The sequence below is a fragment of the Emiliania huxleyi genome (assembly GCF_000372725.1).
Source record: "Emiliania huxleyi CCMP1516 unplaced genomic scaffold EMIHUscaffold_232, whole genome shotgun sequence".
NCBI classification, from domain to species: domain Eukaryota; phylum Haptophyta; order Isochrysidales; family Noelaerhabdaceae; genus Emiliania; species Emiliania huxleyi.
This window is the reverse complement of record NW_005200317.1, coordinates 99,742-123,916: the sequence shown is the minus strand read 5'-3', so window position 1 is coordinate 123,916 and position 24,175 is coordinate 99,742. Positions and strand designations below refer to the sequence as shown.

The 24,175-nt window shown below is 64.8% G+C and overlaps 5 protein-coding genes across 5 annotated transcripts; 2 read left to right on the top strand and 3 right to left on the bottom strand.

The window, feature by feature from the left end:
* Positions 1 to 461: 461 nt before the first annotated feature.
* EMIHUDRAFT_114844 (hypothetical protein) lies at positions 462 to 1,949 on the bottom strand (the record flags this gene model as incomplete). The annotated part of the gene is made up of 1 exon (XM_005779323.1): positions 462 to 1,949. The coding sequence occupies one exon, from the start codon at positions 1,947 to 1,949 to the stop codon at positions 462 to 464; it is 1,488 nt and encodes a 495-aa protein (XP_005779380.1).
* Positions 1,950 to 2,120: 171 nt separating this feature from the next.
* On the top strand, positions 2,121 to 6,691 carry EMIHUDRAFT_443302 (hypothetical protein). The gene is made up of 14 exons (XM_005779322.1): positions 2,121 to 2,227; positions 2,428 to 2,484; positions 3,163 to 3,197; positions 3,761 to 3,812; positions 4,278 to 4,326; positions 4,633 to 4,697; positions 5,016 to 5,080; positions 5,159 to 5,199; positions 5,273 to 5,356; positions 5,668 to 5,751; positions 5,830 to 5,868; positions 5,942 to 6,073; positions 6,212 to 6,258; positions 6,330 to 6,691. The coding sequence occupies exons 1-14, from the start codon at positions 2,130 to 2,132 to the stop codon at positions 6,454 to 6,456; spliced, it is 975 nt and encodes a 324-aa protein (XP_005779379.1). The 5' UTR covers positions 2,121 to 2,129; the 3' UTR covers positions 6,457 to 6,691.
* Positions 6,692 to 11,841: 5,150 nt separating this feature from the next.
* On the bottom strand, positions 11,842 to 12,450 carry EMIHUDRAFT_114841 (hypothetical protein; the record flags this gene model as incomplete). Its single annotated transcript, XM_005779321.1, has 1 exon — positions 11,842 to 12,450. One exon carries the CDS (start codon positions 12,448 to 12,450, stop codon positions 11,842 to 11,844), a length of 609 nt encoding a protein of 202 aa, XP_005779378.1.
* A 902-nt stretch (positions 12,451 to 13,352) lies between these two features.
* On the top strand, positions 13,353 to 14,291 carry EMIHUDRAFT_236253 (hypothetical protein; the record flags this gene model as incomplete). Its single annotated transcript, XM_005779320.1, has 5 exons — positions 13,353 to 13,572; positions 13,647 to 13,681; positions 13,778 to 13,848; positions 13,919 to 13,974; positions 14,119 to 14,291. 5 exons carry the CDS (start codon positions 13,353 to 13,355, stop codon positions 14,289 to 14,291), a joined length of 555 nt encoding a protein of 184 aa, XP_005779377.1.
* Positions 14,292 to 17,983: 3,692 nt separating this feature from the next.
* On the bottom strand, positions 17,984 to 18,643 carry EMIHUDRAFT_236252 (hypothetical protein; the record flags this gene model as incomplete). Its single annotated transcript, XM_005779319.1, has 3 exons — positions 17,984 to 18,181; positions 18,391 to 18,465; positions 18,614 to 18,643. 3 exons carry the CDS (start codon positions 18,641 to 18,643, stop codon positions 17,984 to 17,986), a joined length of 303 nt encoding a protein of 100 aa, XP_005779376.1.
* Positions 18,644 to 24,175: the final 5,532 nt, after the last annotated feature.

Here is a 24,175-nt window from a genome sequence, read left to right as displayed (position 1 = left end):
CCCCCCCCCCCCCCCCCCCCCCCCCCCCCCACCCCCCCCCCCCCCCCCCCCCCCCCCCCCCCCCCCCCGCCCCCTCCCCCCCCCCCCCCCCCCCTCCCCCCCCCCCCCCCCCCCCCCCCCCCCCCCCCCCCCCCCCCCCCCCCCCCCCCCCCCCCCCCCCCCCCCCCCCCCCCCCCCCGCCCCCCCCCCCCCCCCCCCCCCCCCCCCCCCCCCCCCCCCCCCCCCCCCCCCCCCCCCCCCCCCCCCCCCCCCCCCCCCCCCCCCCCCCCCCCCCCCCCCCCCCCCCCCCCCCCCCCCCCCCCCCCCCCCCCCCCCCCCCCCACCCCCCCCCCCCCCCCCCCCCCCCCCCTCCCCCCCACCCCCCCAAGCCCCATCCCCCATCCCGCCAAACCCGCGCGCGCCCCCACCGTCGCCTCTCGCTGTACGTCATGCTTCGCAGCCGCAAGGGCTGTTGCTCTCTGTCATACTCGTGCGGCCATCCCGCCGGGCCCCGCGCCCTCGCCGCCCGGCCGGGGCTGGAGAGGCTCATTCGAGGTAGATACCGCGCTCCTCGCACACGGCCACCAGCTCAGGCTGCTTCTTGTTGTCCACCCAGAGCGTCTGCACGCGAGGGGATGTGCGATGAGCATTGGGTGGGGGAGGGGCGTGTGGCGAGGGGTGGCGTCTCGCGCCTTCAAGCTCGGGGCGGCCCCCTCCTTGAGGGCGGCGGCCAGCGCCTTGCAGCCCTCGTCGCCAAGCTTGTTTTCGCCGAGAGTGAGCTCCTCGAGCCGCGGCGCTGCCCCCTCCTTGCCGAGGGCGGCGGCAAGCGCCTTGCAGCCCTCGTCGCCAATCTGGTTGTCGTAGAGGTAGAGCTTCTCGAGCCGCGGCGCTGCCCCGCTCGCGAGGACCTCCGCCAGCTGCGCCGCCTCCGCGTCGCCCCAGCCGAGGTTGGCGTAGCTCAGCTTGGTCGCCTTGCCAAACTGCTCCTCGAAGGCGGCCTCGTACAGCTGCTTCACAAGCGGCTTGTCGTCCTTGCCGTTGGTGAAGCTCTTCGACTCCAGCTCCGCCGCGAACGCAGACGGCAGCAGCGGAGGGCGCCGGCCGCCGTCCTTTCTGCAGTCGTCGACGAGGCGGCCGCAGTCGTACTCCGTGCCGGCGCGCATCTTGCCGAGGTCGAGCGAGAGGAAGCCAGCCTTTGTCAGGCCCGCCCAGCTCTGCTCGGTGAAGCACCAGCCACGGTCAAAGTACTTGGCCACGTTGGTGCCCTCGGCCTGCTCCTCCGCCTTGTGGCCGTCCGGGAAGGAGGTCAGCCGCAGCACGAAAGTGTACTTGTGGGAGTAGAGCGTGCCGAGGCAGCCCAGCCCCTGCTTGAAGAGCGCGTTCTGCTCCTCGGTGCGCAGGACGCCGTTGGCGGGGTCGGGGTGCTGGTGCAGCGAGCCGAAGTCCCAAAACACGCCGAGCCGCGGGAGGACGACATTACCCTTGTAATCGGTGCCGCTGAGCAGGGCCTTGAGCGCCCTTGCGACGCGGGAGAGGTTGGCTCCGCGCGGGTCGGGGTGGTCCTTGGTCAGCCACGGGTAGGAGAGCGCGGCGACGGGAAGCCAGGGACGCTCGGTGGTCGCCTCGACGAGGTCGGCGAGGGAGAGGAAGGCCTCTTTGGGCAGCGCCTGGCGGTGGGCGAGGACGCCGCCCGCCTCGGCGTGGCGGATGATCCACTGCGCGTCGAGGAGGGCGACGGCGCCGCTCGTGAGGACCGGCTCTAGGTCGCCGCCGCCCCACTTGCGCCACCCCTCCAGCATCCTCTCGCTCACGCCGAGATCGGTGGCAGAGGCCAGGGCGGTGGCCGGCTCCGCTTCGGCATTGGCTGGGATGGGTCCCTCTGCCCGCTCTTCCTGGAGCCCGCTGCTGATGGTACTAGCAAGACCGGCAAGGTCGTCGTATTCCTGCGGCCTGCTCGCATGGCAGCCCATTCTGTAACGGCTTCACGAGGCGCCTCGGTTTCTTATGTTTCGTGTGTCTTCCTTGGCTTTTTTCTTGGAAAAGAAAGAACACTTTTTTCTTGGGCTTCCTCGAACGGGAACCAATTTCTTTTTCTTGATCACCAGCAGGCCGCGCCGCCGCCTCTCGCCGCTCGCCGCACTCCGCCACCGATGGACGAGGACGACGACTGCGACTGCAGCCCCGCCCGCGCCGACTGGACAAAGGGCGCCGCCGCTCTCGCCCTCGCCTCGGTCCTCCTCTTCGCCAGGCGTGCTGCAGCCCCGCCGCGCCCTCGCCGCCGCTGCCGCCTCCTCCTCCGCCTCGGCCGCTGCTGGACTCGTGCGCGGGCAAGCACACGCACCCATTCACCGCGCCGCCGCACTGATGGCCGGCACGCGGAAGACAGTCCCACCGGCTGCCGTTCCTCTGTGTTGACCCGCCGCTTCGTCGCCTGCTGCCCCTTTGCAGCTCGTGGGACGTGCTCGAGCCGACCGAGTGGGGCGTGGTCCAGAACGGCTTCACGGGGTGCGCCGGCTCCTCAGTAGCCACTCTCATTAGCCCGCGAATGCACTCGGCCGCACCTTGTGTCAGCAGCGATCCGCCGTGCTCTGCGGCCGGCGCTCCCCCAGAAGCTCACGGCAGCCAGTCGGTCACAGTGTGACATACCTCCTAGAGGACGGGGCGGCCGGAGCTTGGACGGGCACGGAGGACTGGAGGCACCTCCACGGAGGACGGGCACGCACACACACAACACACACACACACACGCACGCACGCACGCACGCACGCACGCACGGACGCACGCACGCACGCACGCACGCACGCACGCACGCACGCACGCACGCGCGCGCGCACGCACGCACGTACGCACGCACGCATGCACGCACGCACGCACTCTCACGCTGCGCACGACTGGCTCGGGAGCCGGCACGAGGCACGCTGTGTGACGGGCCGCGTCACTGGGTCCCGGACTGCTCACAAGGGAGATGTGGGGAGATATGGGGAGATGTGGGGAGATGTGGGGAGATGTGAGGAGATGTGGGCCCAAGACTGCTGGACACAATAGCTCACAAGGGGCAGCTCGCGAGGTGGCGCTGTATGGACGGCGCTATAGCCAGGGCGCTACACAGAGGGCGAAGCTCGCGCGGGCGCCGCAGTCTTGCCTCGAGCCCCCCCCCTCCCCCCCCCCTTTTGGCCCCTGCAGATACGTGGAGCTCGACCCGGAGCGCGTGTTTGAAGGCGGCCGCCTGATATGGGGAGATCTGGGGAGATCTGGAGAGATGGAGCTCGGCGGCCTCCGACCCCGCCACCTATTAGTCGTTAATTCTGAAGGTGGTCATTAGCTGATAAGCCACCTCCGCCGCCCCCTCCCTCTCCAGCCTTCAGCCCGCCCCTGCGCCGCCGCCGCCCATCCCTCCGCCGCCGCCGCCCGCCCCTCCGCCGCCGCCTCTCTCTCGCCGCCTCCTGCCTCCCCACCACTCCCCTCCCGCACCGAGAGAGTGCTGCGCAGCGCCGAGGTCTCACTCACTTCTGCCCGCTCGCGAGGTCTCGAACACACTTCTCTAGCACGTATATGACGCGCCTCAGCATGAGTTCTTTCGTTTGATCAACCGCTTGGGCGGTGCCATGACTAGAGCCGATCGAGCTGACGAGTGTTTGGGGAGATATGGGGAGATATGGGGAGATATGGGGAGATATGGGGAGATCTCGCCACACCACCTTGCCAGCCTTCAAGCTGGAGATATGGGGAGATGTGGGGAGATATGGGGAGTTCCAGCTGACGAGCGTTTGGTTGGAGTCAGGCGGGCGGCACTTCATCTGGCTGCGCCACTCCTTCATCAAGTTCCCGCGCCGGCACGTCAAAACTCGAGACCCCCATATCTCCCCACATCTCCCCACATCTCCCCACATCTCCCCGTATCTCCCGCGCCGGCACGTCAAACTCGAGACCCCCATATCTCCCCATATCTCCCCACATCTCCCCACATCTCCCCATATCTCCCGCGCCGGCACGTCAAACTCGAGACCCCCGTATCTCCCCACATCTCCCCACATCTCCCCATATCTCCCCATATCTCCCCATATCTCCCGCGCCGGCACGTCAAACTCGAGATCTGCTCTCCGGCCTGATTAAAAACAGGGGAGTGAGATTGGCGTCGCCCCGGCCCCGATGAATCTCAGGCTCGCCAACCTCGAGTTCACTGTGTCAACGCGTAATTAATTTTAATTCGTTTAGCTCGTGAATCTCAGGCTCGTCAACCTCGAGTTCTCCTTTTCAACGAGGAGCCGATGAGTTTAGTTTTAATTGACGGATCTCAGGCTCGTCAACCTCGAGTTCTCCGATTTTGGGCGCGGCGAGTCGGACCAGGCCGCCGCCGCCGCCCTCGCCTCCGCCTCCCTCGCCACCGCCCCCTTCCCCGCCTCCGCCCTCGCCCCCGCCTCCTTCGCCTCCTCCTCCCTCGCCTCCTCCTCCCTCGCCGCCTCCGCCTTCGCCTCCTCCCTCGCCGCCGCCCCAGCCAGCCGTTCAACTCGTACAGACCAGGCGGGAGGCTCTCATCGCCCTGTTACCATTCTTACTTACTCTCGTGAGGCTGTGAAAGCACGCCCAACCTAGCGCACTTGCACCCGAAGGCAAGTGCGTCTGTTCACAGCTCACGAGAGTAATGCTTACTAGGCTCCCATCTCGGCGCGCACCGGCCCCGACCCCGACGACAAGGAGTCGGGCGGCCAGCCGATCCGGCTCGAGAGTAGCCGAGATCCGCCGAGATCCACCGAGATCCGCCGAGGTTCGCCGAAGGGTTCGTCGAGATTTGTCGAGACCGGGCGGCTGGCCTCAGCGGGCAGCCTCTGCGTCGCCCTCCCGCGCCAGTTCGCGCAAGCTCAAAACGACAGCCAGCTCCATTCGTCCCCGCCCATTCACAGCCCGAGGCGTGAAGAGACGCCGTTCACAGCGGGGCAGGGGCGGTGGGGCGGCGCGGCGAGAGGGGCACCGCTGACACTAGGTCGTAAGGGACTGGGCCAATAAGAAGCAACGCCATAAGCTGGGCTGATTCTTAGGCTCTGCGTCGCCTTCCAGTACCAGATTGCGCGGCGCGACGTGCCTCGGATCTACCAGACGTTTGGCGCGCCGCACGCGGCTGTCGTACGAGGCTGCCCCGCTGTGAACGGCGTTTCTTCACGGGTGGACGGTGCCGAAACAGGCGCGTTGCATGAGGCTTCGTACCTGCGCTTCGCCCAGCAGGCCGTTGCGCCGAGCAGCTTGCGGGCGCGCCTCTGAGCGTGCATGGAGAGCGGGCAGTTTTTCTGTGTTTCAGGCCATCACAAACGAGGCGCAGATGTTCACTCCGCGCGCGTTTTGGACGGACCGCAAGAAGGTGGAGGGGCAGCTGCTGGGCAAGGTGGCATGTCGCCGAGACGCCGCCAGAGATGCCGCCGAGAGCGGGAGAAGGGCAGCCGTGCGCATCGGAGTGGGCGAGGAGACGCCGCCGAGCCGGCGGCTCGGCAGCTTCCTTTTCTGCAGCCAAGTGGAGCCGTCGTCTCGGTGGGGCGGCCTTTGACCCTCACTGCCGAGGTTTGCCATGGAAGGAAGCTGTCGCTTCTCTCGCTGCGCCCCCGCGGTGGTCCACGACTCACCAGACAAAAAGACCCCCGAGAGGCGTGGCAGTGTTTCGCCGGCCTGATCGGCCCTCTTTCCGCCTCTTTCCGGCAGGTCAACGAGACGCTATACCGCCAGGGCTACGCCACTGTCCACGACCTGCAGCTGCTGCGCGTCGACTTCAACTCAAACTACGAGGAGAGCCCGCTGCAGCGGAGGGCCTGCAAGGCAGCGCTGTGTGCAAGAGGAAATCACACAGCTGCATGGTGTGAACAGGACACCATCACCAACATCCAGCTGCAGGAGCAGCTCAAGGTGCTCGAGAGGGGCGATGCCGGAGGCGGACTTCGCCGCCCGCTCCGTCTTCATTCACAGCCTCCGTTCACAGGTGACCAAGACGTACCAGCTCGAAGTGACGCGGGTGAGCAAAGAGGTCGACATCCTGTCGGCAGAGGCGGAGGCGGCCATCGCGCGCATCAACGGGCAGGCGCAGCGCGAGGCGAGCGTCACGATCAACCAGGCGAGCGCTTAATTATTAATTAACTGTTAATTAACTGGTAATTATTAATTAAGGCGTCACGATCAACCAGGCGAGCCTAATTAATGGTTCCTTGAGCGAGCCTAATTTTTGATTAATTAAAGCGTCACGATCAACCAGGCGAGCGCGGCGGCGATTCAGATGGAGCAAGGCGCAAAGGCGACATGGTGCGCCGCCCGGGCCTGTGGGTACGCGGCGCTGCGACGACGGCGCGGTCACAGCTCGCCGCTGGGAGCAGGTATGCCAAGCTCAAGGCGACGCTCGGCTGGAGCAACGACGACTTTTTGCGCTACGTCAAGATCAAGTCGCTCAACGCGCAGCCGGGCGGCTCGGTGGTCATCGGCGTGGACGCTGTCGGGGGGTGAGCCTCTCTCGGGCAATCTCGAGGCAATCTCGCGGGGAGGTCACGAGGTTCGAGGACCGAGCGACCGCGCGCGCACCCCCCCCCTCGCCTACTGACTGAGTACTGTCCTCTCATCCACGGAACTACAACTAGCGCGGGAGAGCTTCCTGGTGCTGTTTTATGCACATGTGTGTACGCGCTCGCGAGTACTCATAACTCAACCCCGCTCTAGCCTCTACCTATTTTGGGGTTTGAAGAAGCGCGCTCTGTACTGGTTGGGAAGAGGCCCCCTTTTTTTTTTGAGTTTTGCCCTTTGGAAAGCGGTATTGGGTGTGGCCCCCTAGGCCCCCCCCCCCCAATTTTGCCGCGCATAACCGGGGTTTTCTTTTCAAACGGGGGGGGTCCCCCCATTTAAAAAGATGTGTTCCATTGACCAAAAGCGGGGGTGGCACCATTTTGGGGCCCCCCCCCCCCCCCCCCCGCCCGCCCGCCCGCGCCCCGACCCCCCTCCCACCCCTCCTCTGGGCCGGCGCGGGGGCCCCAGAGCGTGTCCATGCGGGGGGGGGATGGGGTCCCCTGGCCCGCCGCAGGCGCCGATTTTTTCGAGTTTTTTTTTCGCGATTTTTTACTTGTTTTCATGGGAATTCTGCGTACTTGCGGCCATGCTATCACGCCTTGCGACAGCCTGTCGGCGCTGCTGCCCGTGCCATGATGCACAATTGATCACCTGCATAGCTCGCGGCCTTAGTATCAAGCATTCAGTGACGACCTGATCGTACGGCCAGTAGGAAGGTGTCCTTCCAGCTGCGTGCACGCTTCTGGCGCAATGCGCGTCACCTCGGATTGGCTGCTGGCACTCTCGAGGCTATGCCTACACAGCCTCGCGCGCATGGGCAGTCAAGAGGGACCACGCACCTTCTCAGGACAGCGCCGGTGCCTCTCTCTCGCCCCTCGATATATGGGCATGCACCGAAGCTGTCTACCTGCTCGACGCGCTGGCTTCTGATGACAGCAATAGGCTGAGTCCGGAAGGGATTTTTAACAACAATGTCCATCTCGCGTTCCGTGATTCCAACGCCTTCAATGACATCTTCAAGACCTCGTTGACTTTGAGACTCGTTGATACCGATGATACCAACACATACATTTTGCAGAGCGTGCCAGGTGACACCTACGTGCACAGCACCATGCATCCAATGGCGGATGGGGCGGCGGCCTCGGATCACGGTCACGTCGGCGAGGACAGTCGAGCGACCAACCCACCCGGCTAGTTCCCGAGGTCGCGCGGGGCTGACCCCTGCGTCCCCCGGGACCTAGCGCGGCCGTCGGAGAAGGGGCTGGGGGCTGGGGTTAAGTGACGCTCTGTACGCTTCTCTACGCTTTTGTGCCGCGCAGATTTGCCAAATCCAACACATGCAGCGGCTGCGCCGCCTCCTGCCGCCTGCTCCGCTCGCCGGGCTTCAGCGCCACTGCTTTGCTGGCGTCGTCGGCTTTGCGGGAGGCGCCACGCTAGGCCTTGTCGGGTGGGGCGGCGGCCAGATGATCATTCCAGGGATGACGCACCAGTACATGGCGCTCAACCAGCTTGCGGCCACGGGCGTCTCGCTCTTCTCCCTGTCGCTCTCCAGCATCAGCAGCTCCGTGCGCTTTGCGACGAGCGACAGCGCCTGCCTGGTCACCGCAGCCTCGATCGCGATACCGTCCATCGTCACGGCGCGGTTCGGCACGCAGCTAGCGAGCCGGCTGTCAAACGATGCGCTCGAGTTCGCCTTCAACAGCCTCTCGCTGGTGATGATCCCGACCCACCTCTACATCCAGCAGCGGCGCCACGCCCAGCAGCTCGCGCAGCCGCCTCCTCCCACGAGCACGGGCGCAGCCGCCGCCGCCGCCGGCGCGCCCGCCGCCACCGGCACGCCCGCTGCCGCCGGCGCGCCCGCCGCCGAGCGGCTGCCGCTTCGGCGGCGATCGACGGCGCGGTGCACGCTCACGAGCCATCGGCACGCCTCCGGGGCGGGAGGGGAGACCGGACACAGGTGGAAAATATAACCGCCCACACACGTATACAGAGTGTAACGACATTCGCCGCATGGTGGCCGCGCTGCGCCGCTCGCCGCTGGCGCGCGGCTGATCGCGGCGCCGACCCCGCGGCGGCGCCATCTCGCGCGGCGGGGCGCGGCGCTGCGTCGGCGCCAAAACGGACGCGAGCTCGCGGCGCGGCCGCGGCAGCAAAAACATCAACGTCTACTTCTCCTTCTCGTCTCGTCTCGTCGCGGGCGCGCACGTGCGCGAGGCGCGCCAAGGTCGCCGCGTTCGCTCCGCGAAGGCCGCGATTCGAACCCGGAGCCACCCGGCGCGGCGACAGCGCGCGGCGGCAAAACGCACGGCGCTAACCTCATTGAGATGCTGCTGCTTTGGCACCTCCTGATATAATGCTGATTTTTTGCTGAGCGGGGCCGAGGCACGTGGGTGGCGGAGGCGGCGGCGGACGATGTCTGCTACCTGGCCGCCCCCTGTGGTAGCTTAGCGATCAGGAAGGGTCTACTGTTCGGCCTCGAGGAAGCTGCTGGGGGAGAGATGGGTGGGAGAGAGGAGAGGAGGAGAGGGAGGGGATGAGAAGAGGAGAGGAGAGGAGAGGAGAGAGGAGGAGAGAGGAGAGAGGAGGGGGGGAAGAGGAGAGAAAAGGGGGTGGGCGCGACGGCCGCCGCCGCCGCCTCAAGAGCCTCACGCTCCGCCTCGAAGAAAGCCATAGCCGGGGCAGTCGGAGAAGGGGCAACTCCGTGCACTGACGGTTGGCCGTCGGAAAACACGCCTCCGTGGCTCGGGTTACACCAATCCTCGCTACCCAACGCGGCCAAAGGATATCCACCTCGAGAACCTCGAGAACTTGACCCCCCCCCTTGGCGCCACGTCTTTTCCTACCAACAGACCCCGATCTCGGCGGGGCGTCAGCGCCTCTCGTGGGGCATCATGAGCTCACGGGGCTGCCCGACAGGGCGGGCCTCGTGCTGATGGACCCAGCCGAGGTGCCCGACCAGTCGGACCCGCGCCGACGCGCCGCGCGCGACCACCAGCCAGCTTTTGGCGGCGTCGAGGACGGTGCGTAGATCGCGCGGTCTTTTCTCGCAGCTGCGAGACATGCTTTCTCGGAGCGGGGCATCCAAAACAACAGGGCGGAAGGGAGGGGTGACCATACGCGCAGCGCAGGAGGGGTGCCCCTAAGGGGGCACAAAGGTAGCTCAAAGGGGAGTGAACAAGACGCCGCACAGGCGACGTGCACGCTCGCCGCCTGCGCTCGCCGCGTCGCTCTCTCCCTCCCCTTCTTTGCTTGAACCCACCACCATCCCCTGTCACCTCCGTGTGTGTGTGCCTGCTGGGGGATCATCTGGCTTCCGGAATACTCCGAGAAGCTGCCCCCAGCAGGCGTTTGACCAAAATCCAAATTTCCCTACTCCAGTTGAGGCGGCCCTCGGACCCGAGAACGCCACTCTCCGGTCCATCCGGAATTTTGTCGTTTTAGTTAGCACTGCTGCTGCAGACAGGGCCCGCGTGACCCCATGCCCTTCCCATATCTCGTGAGCTGAGGCGTGGCGTCACCCCGGTGACCGCCCACAGGTGGCTGTTCGCAGGCGCGGCGGGCATGCCGCTCGAGCAGACCAGGCTGAAGCCACCTCAGGACCCCACCTCGAGCTGGTGGCGCCACCCGCGACCCTGCCCGCCTTCGCCGCGCCAGCCGCCGGCTCGCTGCAGCCGCAGCGCGCGGTGCCCGACCACCGGCGCGCCCGCCCGCTCGCCTTCTCGCGCCGCCTCTCGGCGCGCAAAGCCGCTCACACACCGCGTACTCAGCCGTCGGCGCGACATCACCCCCGCGCAGGCACCTCGCGACGGGTCGGCGTACTCGTGCGGCTCAACGCAGAACTACGGAGCGACCTCCGCCGCGGCTCGGCGCTGCCCATGGCAGCAACAGGTGCCGCCCCACCACCCGCCTGCTGCCTCTGCCTCTCTCAGCCATGCGACCCCTCCGCCAATGCACACCTCGAACGCGACGTCAGATCCCGCTGCGACTGGCAGCATTCGCGGCGATGAGGCCTCCGCCAGCACTGATCATCACAAGTCGTCTGTTAAGCTACACGTTTTTGCCCTGTGCAGGTGAGCGGACCGCTGCAGCCGCGGTGGAGCCGCGGGTCGGGCGAGGGAATGGCCTTTTGGCGCGGCGCTGCTATGTGCCTGCGCGCTCATGGCGCGTTCAGGGGTGCGCCTGCGGTGTGTAGACTGCGGGGCGCCGCAATAGCGCGGCGCCAGCGATTGCGTCGCTCACTGTCACACCGTCGACACGGTCACAGTGTGTGTGCAGTGCGTCCACTCCGGCGACCGTGACGCCGTCGGCGCTCGCCTATACCGGCTAGTGTGGAGCTCTCAGTGTGGTTACGTGTTTTACTAGTGATGCTGCACTAGGCGGCCCGTTTTTAGCAAAAAGCAGATACCACATCGCGTGTGGTCGTCGAAAAACCGCATGTTCGCCCGTCTGGGACCTCTTCGTACGGCTCCAAAAACCGCTCCTTAACGATGACTACGCGGCCCGGCGGTCGATCTGCACCTTCTGAGCGGTGGAGGGGATGTGGGCGGTACGTGCGGACTGCGTGGTCATGCGACGGTTTGACGAGTGCGACTCCCAGCGTCGACTCTGCGACCCCACGGAGCCTCTGCTGCTCCGGGGGGGGGGGGGGGTTCTGCAGACCACCCGGCCGAACTTCAGATGTGCTCCTCAAATACCGCTCAAACGCCCACGATGTTGTGCAGGGGACATATGCTGATGATCCTGGCCCGATTGGTTCGCTCAGAAAGCTTCTGGGCGGTCGTTAAGGTTCGCTCCCCGCACACCGGCCCGGAAGTATGTTACATCATAATGCCGCATCGATCTCTCCGTGCTCGGCCAGCTCGTTTGCGAGCCAGTCCGAGGCGACGGTCGTCGCCACGGTCCCCTGGGGAACTGTGGCGTACACCTTGCTGGGGCCGCGTCGATACCCGTCGTCCCAGGTGGAAAAGAATTCTACCGCCCCCACCAAGTCGAACGAGAGGAAGCCGGGGAAGACGACTCCGAGGAGGACGAAACACCAGTGGTAATCGACAAGGCGGATAAAGGAGAATTTCGCGGCGCAGTCGATAGCCCAAGCCGTCAACTACACTCATCTCGTCTCGGGTGCTTAGAGTGCCGCGCGGGCGGCGGTCCGGCAGGCTGGCCCCCATGGGCCCCTGGGCCGCTGCGGGTTTGGGGGTTATGCGTAGGCTCAGGTTCCGCTACTCTCTCTCCACAAATCACTAACACACTAAGCAGCTGCAGTGCGCAATGGAGAGGCCAGCGGTCGTCGCCGCCCGGCCCAACGCTTGCCCAGCGTCTAAATTCCGCTCCTCACGAGAACGAGGTCCCGAGCTGCAGCCCATTGTACGCGTGGACGACCAGGGCGAGCATCGTTGCCGAGCCCAAGTACGCGTGGACGGAGCGTCCCATCTCGGAGTCTCCCATCGTCTTGCCGAGCACAGCCTGCGTGAGGAGCAGGGCGAGCCCCAGCACAGCAGTCGAGGAATGAGCGGACTGGAGGATCTCCTGCCCCTGGCCACGGAGCAGGACAAAGCCGCCCTGCCCACCGAGCAGGAAGAAGAAGAGGGCGCCTGACATGAGGAGCGAGTGCATCTGCCGACTCGGCTTGCCAAGGTTGAGCGGAAGGACGTCATCGCCGTTGCCGAGCCGTGTCTGCCAGCCGAGGTAGGTGCCGTAGCCTCCCATCGCAAATAAGACAGTGGTCATCGCGGCGCCATGGCCCCAGTGCAGCAGGAAGTCCGGCACCCCGACCGAGAGAAGAGTGGGGAGCCAGATGTCAGCATACGAACCGAACGCCGGCGCGAGGCCCGCGATGACTCCAGACGCGACCGGCGGGGCGGGCACCCGCAGCACGGGCGCGGCCGATGCCAGTCGGACCGTCGGCACGAGCGAGGTGGTCGCAAAGACCGCGAGCAGCATATACACACACACGTGCAGCGCGAAACTTCGAGGAACGGAAGAGGCGCGAAAGAGTGAAACGTCTGAAAAGAAGAGAAGGCAGCCGGCTGGCTGTGTGTCTTGTGAGCTTGTTTGTGTCTGTGTGTCGCTCGTGCGTGTCGTCATCATCTGTCTTGCGTCCACCCATACCGCGTTGGTGTCCAGTCCGAGCCTGACTGTTCTTCACCTTCCTCCATAGAAGAGTAGATGAAACTGCCACTCCCCTTTCTCCCGGCCGGGGTGGGGCGCGCGCGGGGGCGGCGGGTGGTACGGGATGTCTGTGGGCCCGAGAGCGATGCGTCATGTGTGTGTCCGCCTTGCGTTTGTTTCAATACATCGAAGGCTGGCTCAAAACAAAAACTATTTTGACCGCGCAAGACAAAGGGTGGCTAAGGGCTCTGCCCGCAAGGCGCCCGCGTCGCCGACGCGGTACCATTGACTAATCCCCGGCACTTCTTATATGTGTGTGCCTGTGATAGTACTAGCACGCGCCAGTTCGCACCTGTGTCGAGCCTGTCTGCTGTGAGAGAGAGTTTTTTTTTAACTGTGAGAGAGAGTTCTTTTGTTTAAATTCTTTGGTTTAAATTCTTATTTTAAATTCTTATTTTATCTGTGATTTTATTCCTGACGGTTTCAGCCCGAAACTCGCGCGCGCGCCGCAGCCACCCACCGTCGCGCTGCATGAACTGGAAGACGGACAAGTTTGACGAGGCGTGTCTGCGCCTCGACCTAGTCCATTCCCAAGCAAAGACGAGAGAGACCGCCACTCATAAGTCGCGTCCCCAGCATCGCCCGCGACTGGCAACGCAATGACTGCGGCCGTCTCTCCTGTGCCTACTATCTCGGTTGCTCCCGCGTGTGGCCGGTGTCAGCCTGGGCCAGCAATGCTTGCGAGCAAGAGGCCTCCTCACCAGATGCCAACCTTTTCTCCTCGACAGGTCGGCAAGAATGAGATCTGGACGGAACACGTCCGGAAGGAGATGGCCATAGCGGCGAGCGGGTGCAAGAAGAAGTACACCTCCAACCCCTTCCCCAGCCTAGAGATGAACAACGGGCTCGGGACGAGATCCTACTTGCACACCGAGAAGGTTGGGCACAACTTTCGTGTCGGCCAGATGCCTGCCATGGGCAGGCAGGAATCGGGCTGTGTGCTACCTTTACTCTCTCGCCGTGATTAGGCCTCAACCATGACATGGAGGGAGAGGAGGAGGATGTGAAGGAGGCGATGCAGCAGGCCAGCCCCAAGCCACAGCCGCCCCATTACAGAGCTTGAAGCCGGCAGCATGCTCGAGGAAGTTTGCTCCGCTAGGCTGTCAACTGCGGCAAGGTGCCGAGGTCAAAGTATGCGGCGCCGCAGTCCTCGGCGCAAGAAGTGGGCTGGTGCGCCGGAGCAGCTCTTGGTGGCTGCCAGCGGTTCGGCCCGCCTGCGCTGAGACGTAGCTGTGAACAGGTACATCGAGCCTCTCGTGCCGCCCAACCCGCGCTTCAACCACAAGCTTGTGCTCGGTGGAATATAGTAGCTACCAGCCGGAGATCAGCCGTCATCATGACCCGAGATTTGCCGAGAGCAGCCAAAAACAATGGCGTGCCGACGGCACGCCCTGCCAAGCCACCGTCAATGTGACGGCGTCGCTCACACTGCTTTTGTAGGCGACGCGACGAAATTCGCCGAGAACTACTCGTTAAAGAGCGCCGGTGAGAACGCTTGCATCGGGTCCTGGTTGCGAGAGTCGCGCGATCCCGTTGTGTCACTCCGCCTGCTATGGTGCCTGTCAGGCGAGCACATGTTCCACGGGAAGTCTGGCAAGTACTTGCGGTTCTGAGAGGTCGAAACGGCGGGTCGGACAGGGCCGGCGGCCGGGCGCCGCCGCCGGGCCAGCAGTCCCTGGTGGAGGACGCCCCGACCCCCGTGGTGGAGGGGATTGTTCGAGTTAATCGAGAGGCCTTGGGCGACCCGGTTTCTTTTTTTGGGCGGAGCTCCGTGGCGCTGGCGTACGGCTGTATGTAAGAGCGTGGGTCGTGTCTATAATGAACATGCACCCTTCCCTTACCCTCCCCTCCGGATCGAAACGACAAAACCGAACGCGCGCGAGAAAGCGCAAAGCCAAACAAAACGGGCAACAAACCACCCGCACCGCCTCCCCAGAAAACACGCGCCTTCCCACGAAAGCACTCGCTTGCGCCACCTGCCTCTATCCGGTATTGCTGCGCGTCGTGCCGCGAGAAGAGGAAGAAGGCGTCGGAAGGTTTCAGAAGGTTGGCCGGCCCACGCTCCTCGGTGGCGCCGCGGCGGCCGCCTAAGGAAGGTACGGCAGACTTCTCCACACACACACACAAGGGAGGTGGGGCAAGGGCCAGGGCGACCGTGTGTGCGTGTGTGTGTGCGTGCGTGCGTGCGTGCGTGCGTGCGTGCGTGCGTGCGTGCGTGCGTGCGTGCGTGCGTGTGTGTGTGTGTGTGTGTGTGTGTGTGAGAAAGCAAGAGAAGGCGCGACCGCCTCGCGGTCCGCCGCCAGCTGCGCGATTGAGAGCCGCTGGTACGCAGCGGCGGCGGCCAACCCGTCGCACAAAACGCGGACCACCTTGACAGGCGAGATGCCGGCGAGGTTAGCCGAGATACAGGCGAGATGCAGGCGAGATGTAGCCGAGATGCGGCCGAGATGCAGCCGAGATGCAGCCGCGGTGCAGCCGAGATACAGGCGAGATGCAGCCGAGATGCAGCCGGGATGTCGCCGAGATTTCGCCGAGATTAGCCGAGATGAGCCGAGATGCAGCCGGGGTGACAGCCTTCACAGGCGCCCTCTCGCCGCGCACAACTTAAGAATAATAATATACTAGTATTGTTACCTTGACCGGCGCCCTCTCGCCGCGCACAACCTCGCAGCGAATCTCGGCGAATCTCCTCTCATCTCGGCGAATCTCAACCAAGAGTATTACCTTCACCGGCGCCCTCTCGCCGCGCACAACCTCGCAGCTAATCTCGGCGAATCTCCTCTCATCTCGGCGAATCTCAACCAAGAGTATTACCTTCACCGGCGCCCTCTCGCCGCGCACAACCTCGCAGCGCAGCTTGGCGCTGCCGACGGCGGCGAGTGTCTCGCCCAAGTACTCGCAGAGCGGCTTGTTCGCCTGGCGGGAGATCGTGGGAGATCGTGGGAGATCGTGGGAGATTGTTCGCCTGGCGGGCACTGTGTCCCCTCAGTCTCGAATCTCGCCTGTATCTCGCCTGTATCTCGCCTGTATCTCGCCTCAATCTCGCCTCAATCTCGCCTCAATCTCGCCTCAATCTCGCCTCAATCTCGTCCCAAGTACTCGCAGAGCGGTTTGTTCGCCTGGCGGGCTATTCACAGCTGCTATTCACAGCAGAGCGGCTTGTTCGCCTGGCGCAACGGCCGGGGCGATCTCCCACGATCTCCCACGATCTCCCACGATCTCCCACAGAGCGGCTTGTTCGCCTGGCGGGCACTCTTGCTGTGAATAGCAGCTGTGAATAGCGGCCTTGTTCGCCTGGCGGGCACTGTGTGCCCTCAGTCTCGAATCTCGCCTGTATCTCGCCTGTATCTCGCCTGTATCTCGCCTGTATCTCGCCTGTATCTCGCCTGTATCTCGCCTGTATCTCGCCTGTATCTCGCCTGTATCTCGCCTGTATCTCGCCTGTATCTCGCCTGTATCTCGCCTGTATCTCGCCTGTATCTCGCCTGTATCTCGCCTGTATCTCGCCTGTATCTCGCCTCAATCTCGTCCCAATCTCGCCTCAATCTCGCCTCAATCTCGTCTCAATCTCGCCTCAATCTCGTCCCAATCGCGCCCAAATACTCGCAAGTTCGCCTGGCGCAACGGCCGGGGCGATCTCCCACGATCTCCCACCATCTCGTATCCACCTCGCCTCAATCTCATCGCAATCTCGCTTCAATCTCGTCTCTACCTCGCCTCAATCTCATCGCAATCTCGCTTCAATCTCGCCTGTATCTCGCCTCAATCTGTGTCCTCTCAACCTCAACTCTACCTCGTCTCTACCTCGTCTGTATCTCGCTTCAATCTCCGCGCGCCTCGGAGTCCTTTGCCTTGACCTCCATGCCAATCGACCGCGCCGAGACGGCCTTCACCCTAAAGAAAGAAAGAAAACGGACACCTCTCTACTGTGAGATGGGGAAACAGGAACAGGTCCCCGCCCTTGTGCGATGTTTGTGCAGGGTTCTTTGTGGGTGTCGGCCTTCACCCTGGCAGTGGCAGTAATGGACAAGACTGACAAGATGGATACGAGCGGTGAGAATGGTGATACGAATCATAAACACTGCATCAAGCCGTTTCATTCTCGTTCTTGTCACCTCGTCTGCCGCGCGCTCGCCGAGCAGTAGCACTCCAGCGCCAGCTCCAGCCCCTGCGGCACCTGAGCCGAGATGGAGCGCCAGATTGAGCCGAGATTGAGCCCAGATTGATCCCAGATTGAGTCCAGATTGAGTCCAGATCGAGCCGAGATCGAGCCGAGATTGAGCCCAGATTGAGCCCTCCTCCGCCCCCCTGCGGCGCACCTCTTTCACCGACGTGCAGCCGGCCGGCAGCGGCGGCGGCGGCGCGGCGGCGGCGGCGGCGGTGGCGGCAGCAGCGGCGGCGGCGGCTGGCGGCGGCGCCGCTGCTGCGGCGGCGGAGGAGGAGGAGGAGACGAAGTGTTCGGACTTGGCTTTCTTTTTCGGCACGAGGTGCGGCGCCTGTTGGCGCGTTACGGAGCTGCTCAGGCGTGGGCAACGGTGTATTCAGCGCGCATCGTCAAGACTAGTTGAAGGTGCGGAGCGCTCTCTCTCCCTCTCGCTCTCCCTCCCTTCCTCCCTCCCCCTCCTACCCGCTCCCGCCCCTCCTACCCCCAAGCTGGCGAGTAGAGACCACGCCTGCTATTCACAGCTGCGATTCACAGCACACGCCCCTTGCCTGGCGGCCTCGGCATGTGCAGCGGAAGGCAACGGATCACCCCGTGTGTGAAAAAGTGAGGCGTGGTCTCTACTCGCCAGCCCCCCAAGCCCCCGTTCTCGGCTCCATCCCGAGAACACCTCGTCGGCGCCCTCCTCCTCGTCCTCCCCCCCAAACGACAGCGCCCCTTGCGCCACCTTCTTCTTCTTCTTCTTCTTTGGCGCCTACGGGACATGTCTCGGACATGTCCTGAAAGTGCTCCGCACGTCTTCCTCTTCTTCTTCTTCCTTTTGACCGGCGCCTCTGCAGCCGCCACCTCGCCTCCGCCGCCGCCGCCGCCTCCGCCACCGCCGTCGCCGCCGCCGCCGTCGCCGCCTCCTCCCCCGCCGCCGCTCTCCAGCTCCTGGCGCCGCCTCGCGAACTCCGCGGCGCTGACGAGCCCGACGGTCGCTTTGGCGAGCTCGCCCTCGACGCCGTTGGTGGAGGAGGAGAACTTGTCGTCGACGCCGCCGAGGCGGTACGCCTGCCGAGGCGGCGCGGTGGGTGCGTGCCTTGGCGCGGGCCTTTGGCTGCCCACGGCTCGCAGCGCGCAAGGTGGCTGCTCTCAGTGCTCTCAGGGTGCGCGGTCGCCCGGCGCCGCGGGGTGCAACCGCTGCGGCCGCTGGTGCCGGCGCGCCTTTGTCTCCTCCGCCAGCCGCTCGCGCTCGGCGCGCGCCTCGTCCAGCGCGTCCTTGCGCGCGCGCTCTCCCGCCGCTGCGCGGAGCGCGTCCGCGCCCGCGTTGCCGTGCCCGCGGTGCGCCGTCTGAGCCATCTGTGTGACCCGGTTAGCAAAAAAAGAATTTAAACAAGACAACTCTCTCTCACAGCCTGGCTGCGACAATACTGGAAGTGGGCGGCCATAGAAGAGCGCGCGCACGGACAGAAGACGGAACGGAGGGCGCCCGATAGGGTGCGGAAGGTGAAGGCGGCAAGGAAGGCGCCGGGGGAGGCACGGAGGAGGACGAACACGGATGGGAGTACCTCTGCGAATGGGAAGGCGAGCAGAGCGACAGCTGGGTGTGGCACGATAAGATGCCCCACACATGGGAGCGGGAGCTAATGCACGCGCAAGGCGCGAGACGGCAAGGATCTCCAGGTCGGCTCCCACGGTGGCAGCCGCCAAGGGCAGCCACCATCGTGGGGACGCGCGAAACTTGTACGACAAAAGAAAGAATTTAAACAAAACAACTCTCTCTCACAGCACGTCGTCATCATCTGTCCAGCGTCCACCCATACCGCGTTGGTGTCCAGTCCGAGCCTGGCTGTTCTTCACCTTTCTACCTACCTACACAGCACACAGGCTCGACACAGGTGCGAACTGGCGCGTGCTAGTACTATCACCGGCACACCACCGGAGCCGCCTAAGCGACTCCGTTAAGAACGGCAATGCACTTAGCTCCGTGCACAATGCCGCTGTCCCCGCACGCTAGCTCGTTCACCGTCTGCCACGCCACGGCGGTGTGGAGAACGACAGACAAGCGCTGCATCTGCAGCCCGTGCCAGTTCTTGGTGGTCCATGTGACCTCATCGAGGTGCTGAGCGTGCGAAAGTTTGTTACTCAGCTGGTCCGCCGCCTGCCGAAGAATTCTGCGGACGCCGTCCCCGAAGCCGCCGAACGTCTCGAAGTCGAGCAAACGCAGGTCGCAATTCTTCTCCCGCGCGAACCGGTAGTCGCCCTTCTCGTAGGGCGCCGTCACCACAGGTGCCCCCGCCTCCGCCTCCCCCTCACTCTCCTCCTCCTCCTCTTCCGCCGCCTGTAGCATCTACACTGGGGAGATCTTCCGGACAGGAACGGCGCAGCCACCAGAGAAGGTACCAGACGAACTATCACGACCTACGCCGGCGACCTACGCCCACAACTCATACACACTGCAACCAGCCACCATGCCCCACCACCCCACCCCCAGGCAATGTAGTGCACATGAGTATTTTGGGTTAAAGCAATTTTTTTAGACGTGGAGACGCGAGGGTTGCCCCCCCTTGCCCCACCACCTCGTGTGTGTGGAAAAGTTTACCTTACCTTACCTTACCTTACCACTTTGTGTGTGTGGAGAAATTTACCTTACCTACCTTACAAGGTGGACCCCGCCATTCGGAAGGCCCAGATTTTTCGGTTTCATACATTTTTTCCCCCTTTTTCCCGTGGTTTTTTGGCCCAACAGGGCCCGGGCCCCATTTCCCCTTCCCCCGCCTTTTTGCCCGTTTGGAGGTTTTTTTCCCAAAGGGCCAAAGCGCCCCAAAAAAAGAAAAAACCCCCCCCCCCCCCCCCCCTGACCACAAACCAAGATCTCGCCCGCACCGTCGCTGCGCGTCATGCTCCGCAGCCGCAGGGTCTGTTGCTCTCTCTGCCGTGCTCGCGCGGCGGTCCCGCAGGAACCCGCGCCCTTGCCGCCCGGCCGGGGCTGGAGAGGCTCAGAAGAGGACAATGCCGCGCTCCTCGCACACGGCCACCAGCTCAGGCTGCTTGTGGCCCACCCAGAGCGTCTGCACGCGAGGGGAGGTGCGATCAACATTGGGCGGGGGAGGGGCGTGTGGCGAAGGGTGGCGTCTCGCGCCTTCAAGCTCGGGGCGGCCCCCTCCTTGAGGGCGGCGGCCAGCGCCTTGCAGCCCTCGTCGCCAATCTTGTTGTATTTGAGATCGAGCGTCTCGAGCCGCGGCGCTGCCCCCTCCTTGCCGAGGGCGGCGGCCAGCGCCTTGCAGCCCTCGTCGCCAATCTTGTTTGTTGGTGTTGAGATAGAGCTCCTCGAGCCGCGGCGCTGCCCCGCTCGCGAGGACCTCCGCCAGCTGCGCCGCCTCCGCGTCGCCCCAGCCGAGGTTGGCGTAGATCAGCTCGGTCGCCTTGCCAAACTGCTCCTGGAAGGCGGCCTCGTACAGCCGCTTCACCAGCGGCTTGTCGTCCTTGCCGTTGGTGAAGCTCTTCGTCTCCAGCTCCGCCGCGAACGCAGACGGCAGCAGCGGAGGGCGCCGGCCGCCCTCCTTTCTGCAGTCGTCGACGAGGCTGCTCCGGTCGTACTTCTTGCCGGCGCGCATCTTGCCGAGGTCGAGCGAGAGGAAGCCAGCCTTTGTCAGGCCCGCCCAGCTCTGCTCCGTGTAGCACCAGCCGCGGTCAAAGTACTTGGCCACGTTGGTGCCCTCGGCCTGGTCCTCCGCCTTGTGCCCGTCCGGGAAGGAGGTCAGCCGCAGCACCCAAGTGTGCCGGTGAGAGTAGAGCGTGCCGAGGCAGCTCAGCCCCTGCTTGAAGAGCGCGTTCTGCTCCTCGGTGCGCATGACGTCGTTGGCGGGGTCGGGGTGCTGGTGCAGCGAGCCGAAGTCCCAAAACACGCCGAGCCGCGGGATGTAGACGGGATCGCTGAGCAGGGCCTTGAGCGCCCTCGCGACGCGGGCGAGGTTGGCTCCGCACGGGTCGGGGTGGTCCTTGGTCAGCCACGGGTAGGAGAGCGCGGCGACGGGAAGCCAGCCAAACTCGCCGGTCGCCTCGACGAGGTCGGCGAGGGAGAGGAAGGCCTCTTTGGGCAGCGCCTGGCGGTGGGTGAGGACGCCGCCCGCCTCGGCGTGGCGGATGACCCACTGCGCGTCGAGGAGGGCGGCGGCTCCGCTCGCGAGGACACGCTCCAGGTCGCCGCCGCCGAGCTCGCGCCACAGCTTCAGCTTCTGCTTGTAGGTCAGACCCGGCTTGCTCGTGCCGCAGCCCATCGCTTCGCCTGCCTGTCGAGGAAGGCGATCAACAGCGGCTCGGGCCGGCAAACGCGAGCTGAGGGCGTGTCAAGTTTGGTGGCCGAATTCTTTTTTGTTGAATTCTTTTTTATAGCGCCTTCGTTGTTAATAGTACAAACCCACGAAAGAGATGAGGAGATGGGTGGGACAGCAAAGGAGGAGCACGAACGAGCACGTATGGGAGGGTTCAGTTGTGCGCCACGCTGCCCGGCGTCTCTCACTTTCCGGGACAGCCCCGCCCTTTTGAGGCAGGAGAGTGACGGCTACCCCGTACGCACCTGTCGCTCTACCCCGACGCCGACCGCCCATTCGCCCCTAGAAAGAGCTATGCCGTTACGGAAAAGCATGCGCGACGCTGCCTCTTTGCACCGCTCGCTCGCGGCTGCGGGAGACATGGCTGCCGATGCGGCTCGCACTCGCTCGGCGGGCCTCCGTCCCACAGCCGCCCGGGCGTGCCACGGGTCTGCCTGGCGCTGCGCTGCTCGCACGCTGCACTGCACAAAGCTGCGACAACAAGGGGAGGCTCCTGAGCTTGAGCGTTGAGCAGTGCAGCTGCGGGCGCTCGTGGGCGGCTGTGCAGTGGTGAGAGTGCCTGATTGGAGGCGAGCTGGTGCTGCGCCAGGGTGCGCAGCATGCGCTCTTGCTCTGTGCTGAGGCATGCTGGCTGGCGCCCAACACAATGCCCTGGATGCATTGCTCCACGCCGTGCTGGCTGGTGCAGTACTGCCAGTGCGCCGACTGGCGCGCAGGGTGCGCGTCGCCGCGCGTGGCACGGGTGGCTCGAGAGGCGCGGCTGTCGTTCAACCCCGCGGCGCATGTGCGCCGCGGAAGCTGCTCGACAGGCTGCGGGCATCGCTGCGGCAGAAAGCGCCCGCCCTCTGCTTTGCTTTCGCCCGCGTTTTACGACAACTTTCGGTTTATCATAGCCGCCGAACCTTACCTCGCTGTTTCTTTATAGGCGTCTCGCAGCTGCGTATTCTCGTATTATCTTCGAGTAGTTGCGTGGGGGCGGTATGTATTCTCGTATCAGTAGTTAGTGTCGTGTCCACTAGCTCCGAGTAGAGGGGGCGTCCTTGCAGTTAAGGGGAAACCTGGTACGCGGGGCTAACCCTCGGAGAGTATTCTTTAGCTCCGAGTAGAGGGGGCGTTCCGCCGCTAGGGGACACCCAAAGCGCAGAACTAACCCTCGGAGACCCGTGTTTACTTTAAGGCCCGAAGAGGTCCCAGACGGGCGAACATGCGGTTTTTCGACGACCACACGCGATGTGGTATCTGCTTTTTGCTAAAAACGGGCCGCCTAGTGCAGCATCACTAGTAAAACACGTAACCACACTGAGAGCTCCACACTAGCCGGTATAGGCGAGAACCTCGACGGCGTCACGGTCGCCGGAGTGGACGCACTGCACACACACTGTGACCGTGTCGACGGTGTGACAATGAGCGACACAATCGTCGGCGCCGTTCTATTGCGGCGCCCCGCAGTCTACACACCGCAGGCGCACCCCTGAACGCGCCATGAGCGCGCAGGCACATAGCAGCGCCGCGCCAAAAGGTCATTCCCTCACCCGACCCGCGGCTCCACCATCGATGCGTCGTCGATGGCTGCAGCGGTCCGCTCACCTGCACAGGGCAAAAACGTGTAGCGTAACAGACGAGTTGTGACGATCATTGCTGGCGGAGGCCTCATCGCCGCGAATGCTGCCAGTCGCAGCGGGATCTGACGTCGCGTTCGAGGTGTGCATTGGCGGAGGGGTCGCATGGCTGAGAGAGGCAGAGGCAGCACAGGCGGGTGGTGGGGCGGCACCTGTACCTGTTGCTGCCATGGGCAGCGCCGAGCCGCGGCGGAGTCGCTCCGTAGTTCTGCGTTGAGCCGCACGAGTGCGCCGACCCGTCGCGAGGTGCCTGCGCGGGGGTGATGTCGCGCCGATGGCTGAGTACGTGCGGCGTGAGCGGGCTTTGTGCGAAGGGGCGGCGCGAGAGGTGAGCCGGCGGGCGCGCCGGCGGTCGAGTTTTCGACGTGGCGCAGCTCCGCGCCGGCGGGGACGACCGAGCACATGATGTCGGCGGCGGTCACGCGACGAGAGAGAGCCGCAGGGGCCCTCTGAGAGCCAGGCGCCGAAAAGCAGCGTGAGCGGCGGCCGCGATCAGCCACCTGTGGGCGATCACCGGGGTGACGGCTCGAGGGTGACGGTCAAGCTCGCGACGGGGTGGATCTGGTGCGTCTCATATCACTGGTGAACTGGGTGTGCAGCAGCAGCGCTCAAAAAGAGGCAAAAAAAGCGGCTGCTACTTTGACTGTCAGCTCTCTCGACACACCGTCCTCGGCCCCGATGAAAAGCTGGCTGGTGGTCGCGCGCAGCGCGTCGGCGCCACTCCGACTGGTCGGGGACCTCGGCTGGGTCCATCAGCACGAGGCCCGCCCTGTCGGGGAGCCCCGCGAGCGCATGGGCGGCCGGCGCGAGCGGAGAACGACGGGCCAAAATCACGCTCGTTTGGTAGGAAAAGACGAGGCGCCAAGGGGGGGGGGGTCAAGTATGGTACCCTAGACGATGCCGCCGCGCGTGCTCGCCGCCCATGTCATGAAGTCGTAGTTGTTGGCGAGGTCGCACGCCGCGGCTTTAGCTCTCCTCTTCGCCGCCTCGGGGTAGTCGGTGGCGAGGCGCGTGCCGTGCGCCAGCGGGCGCAGCTTACACGGGATGCACCCAGGCAGCCTCGAGCGGTGGTAGATGCACTCCGTTCTAGCGCCCACGCCGGTGCAGCGCGTCGCAGGGGTGATGGCGCCCTTGGGGTGGTTGAGGTAGCCCTGTGCCTCGTAGAGCCACGCCTGGTCGTGCAGTTCGACGTCGGGGCGGATAAGGTCGATGCCGAGCACCGCGCCCGCTCCGAGCTGCTTCGCCGCGCGGAAGTGCGCGCGCGTCGCTCGGTGCACCAGCGGGTTGTCGACGATGGCGTTGAACATGTCTTGCTGCAAGAGCAGCAGGTCGATGGCGCCGAGCAGCAGGTCGATGGCGCCGAGCAGGTGTCGCATGTGCGCCGAGTGGAGGCGCGGCCG

Coding starts and splice junctions, on each gene's coding strand:
- EMIHUDRAFT_443302 (XM_005779322.1), top strand. CDS start 2,130: ATGGACGAGGACGACGACTGCGACTGCAGCCCCGCCCGCGCCGACTGG. Junction 2,228..2,427: donor TCGGTCCTCCTCTTCGCCAG/GCGTGCTGCAGC, acceptor GCCCCTTTGCAG/CTCGTGGGACGTGCTCGAGC. Junction 5,200..5,272: donor ACCTGCGCTTCGCCCAGCAG/GCCGTTGCGCCG, acceptor TCTGTGTTTCAG/GCCATCACAAACGAGGCGCA.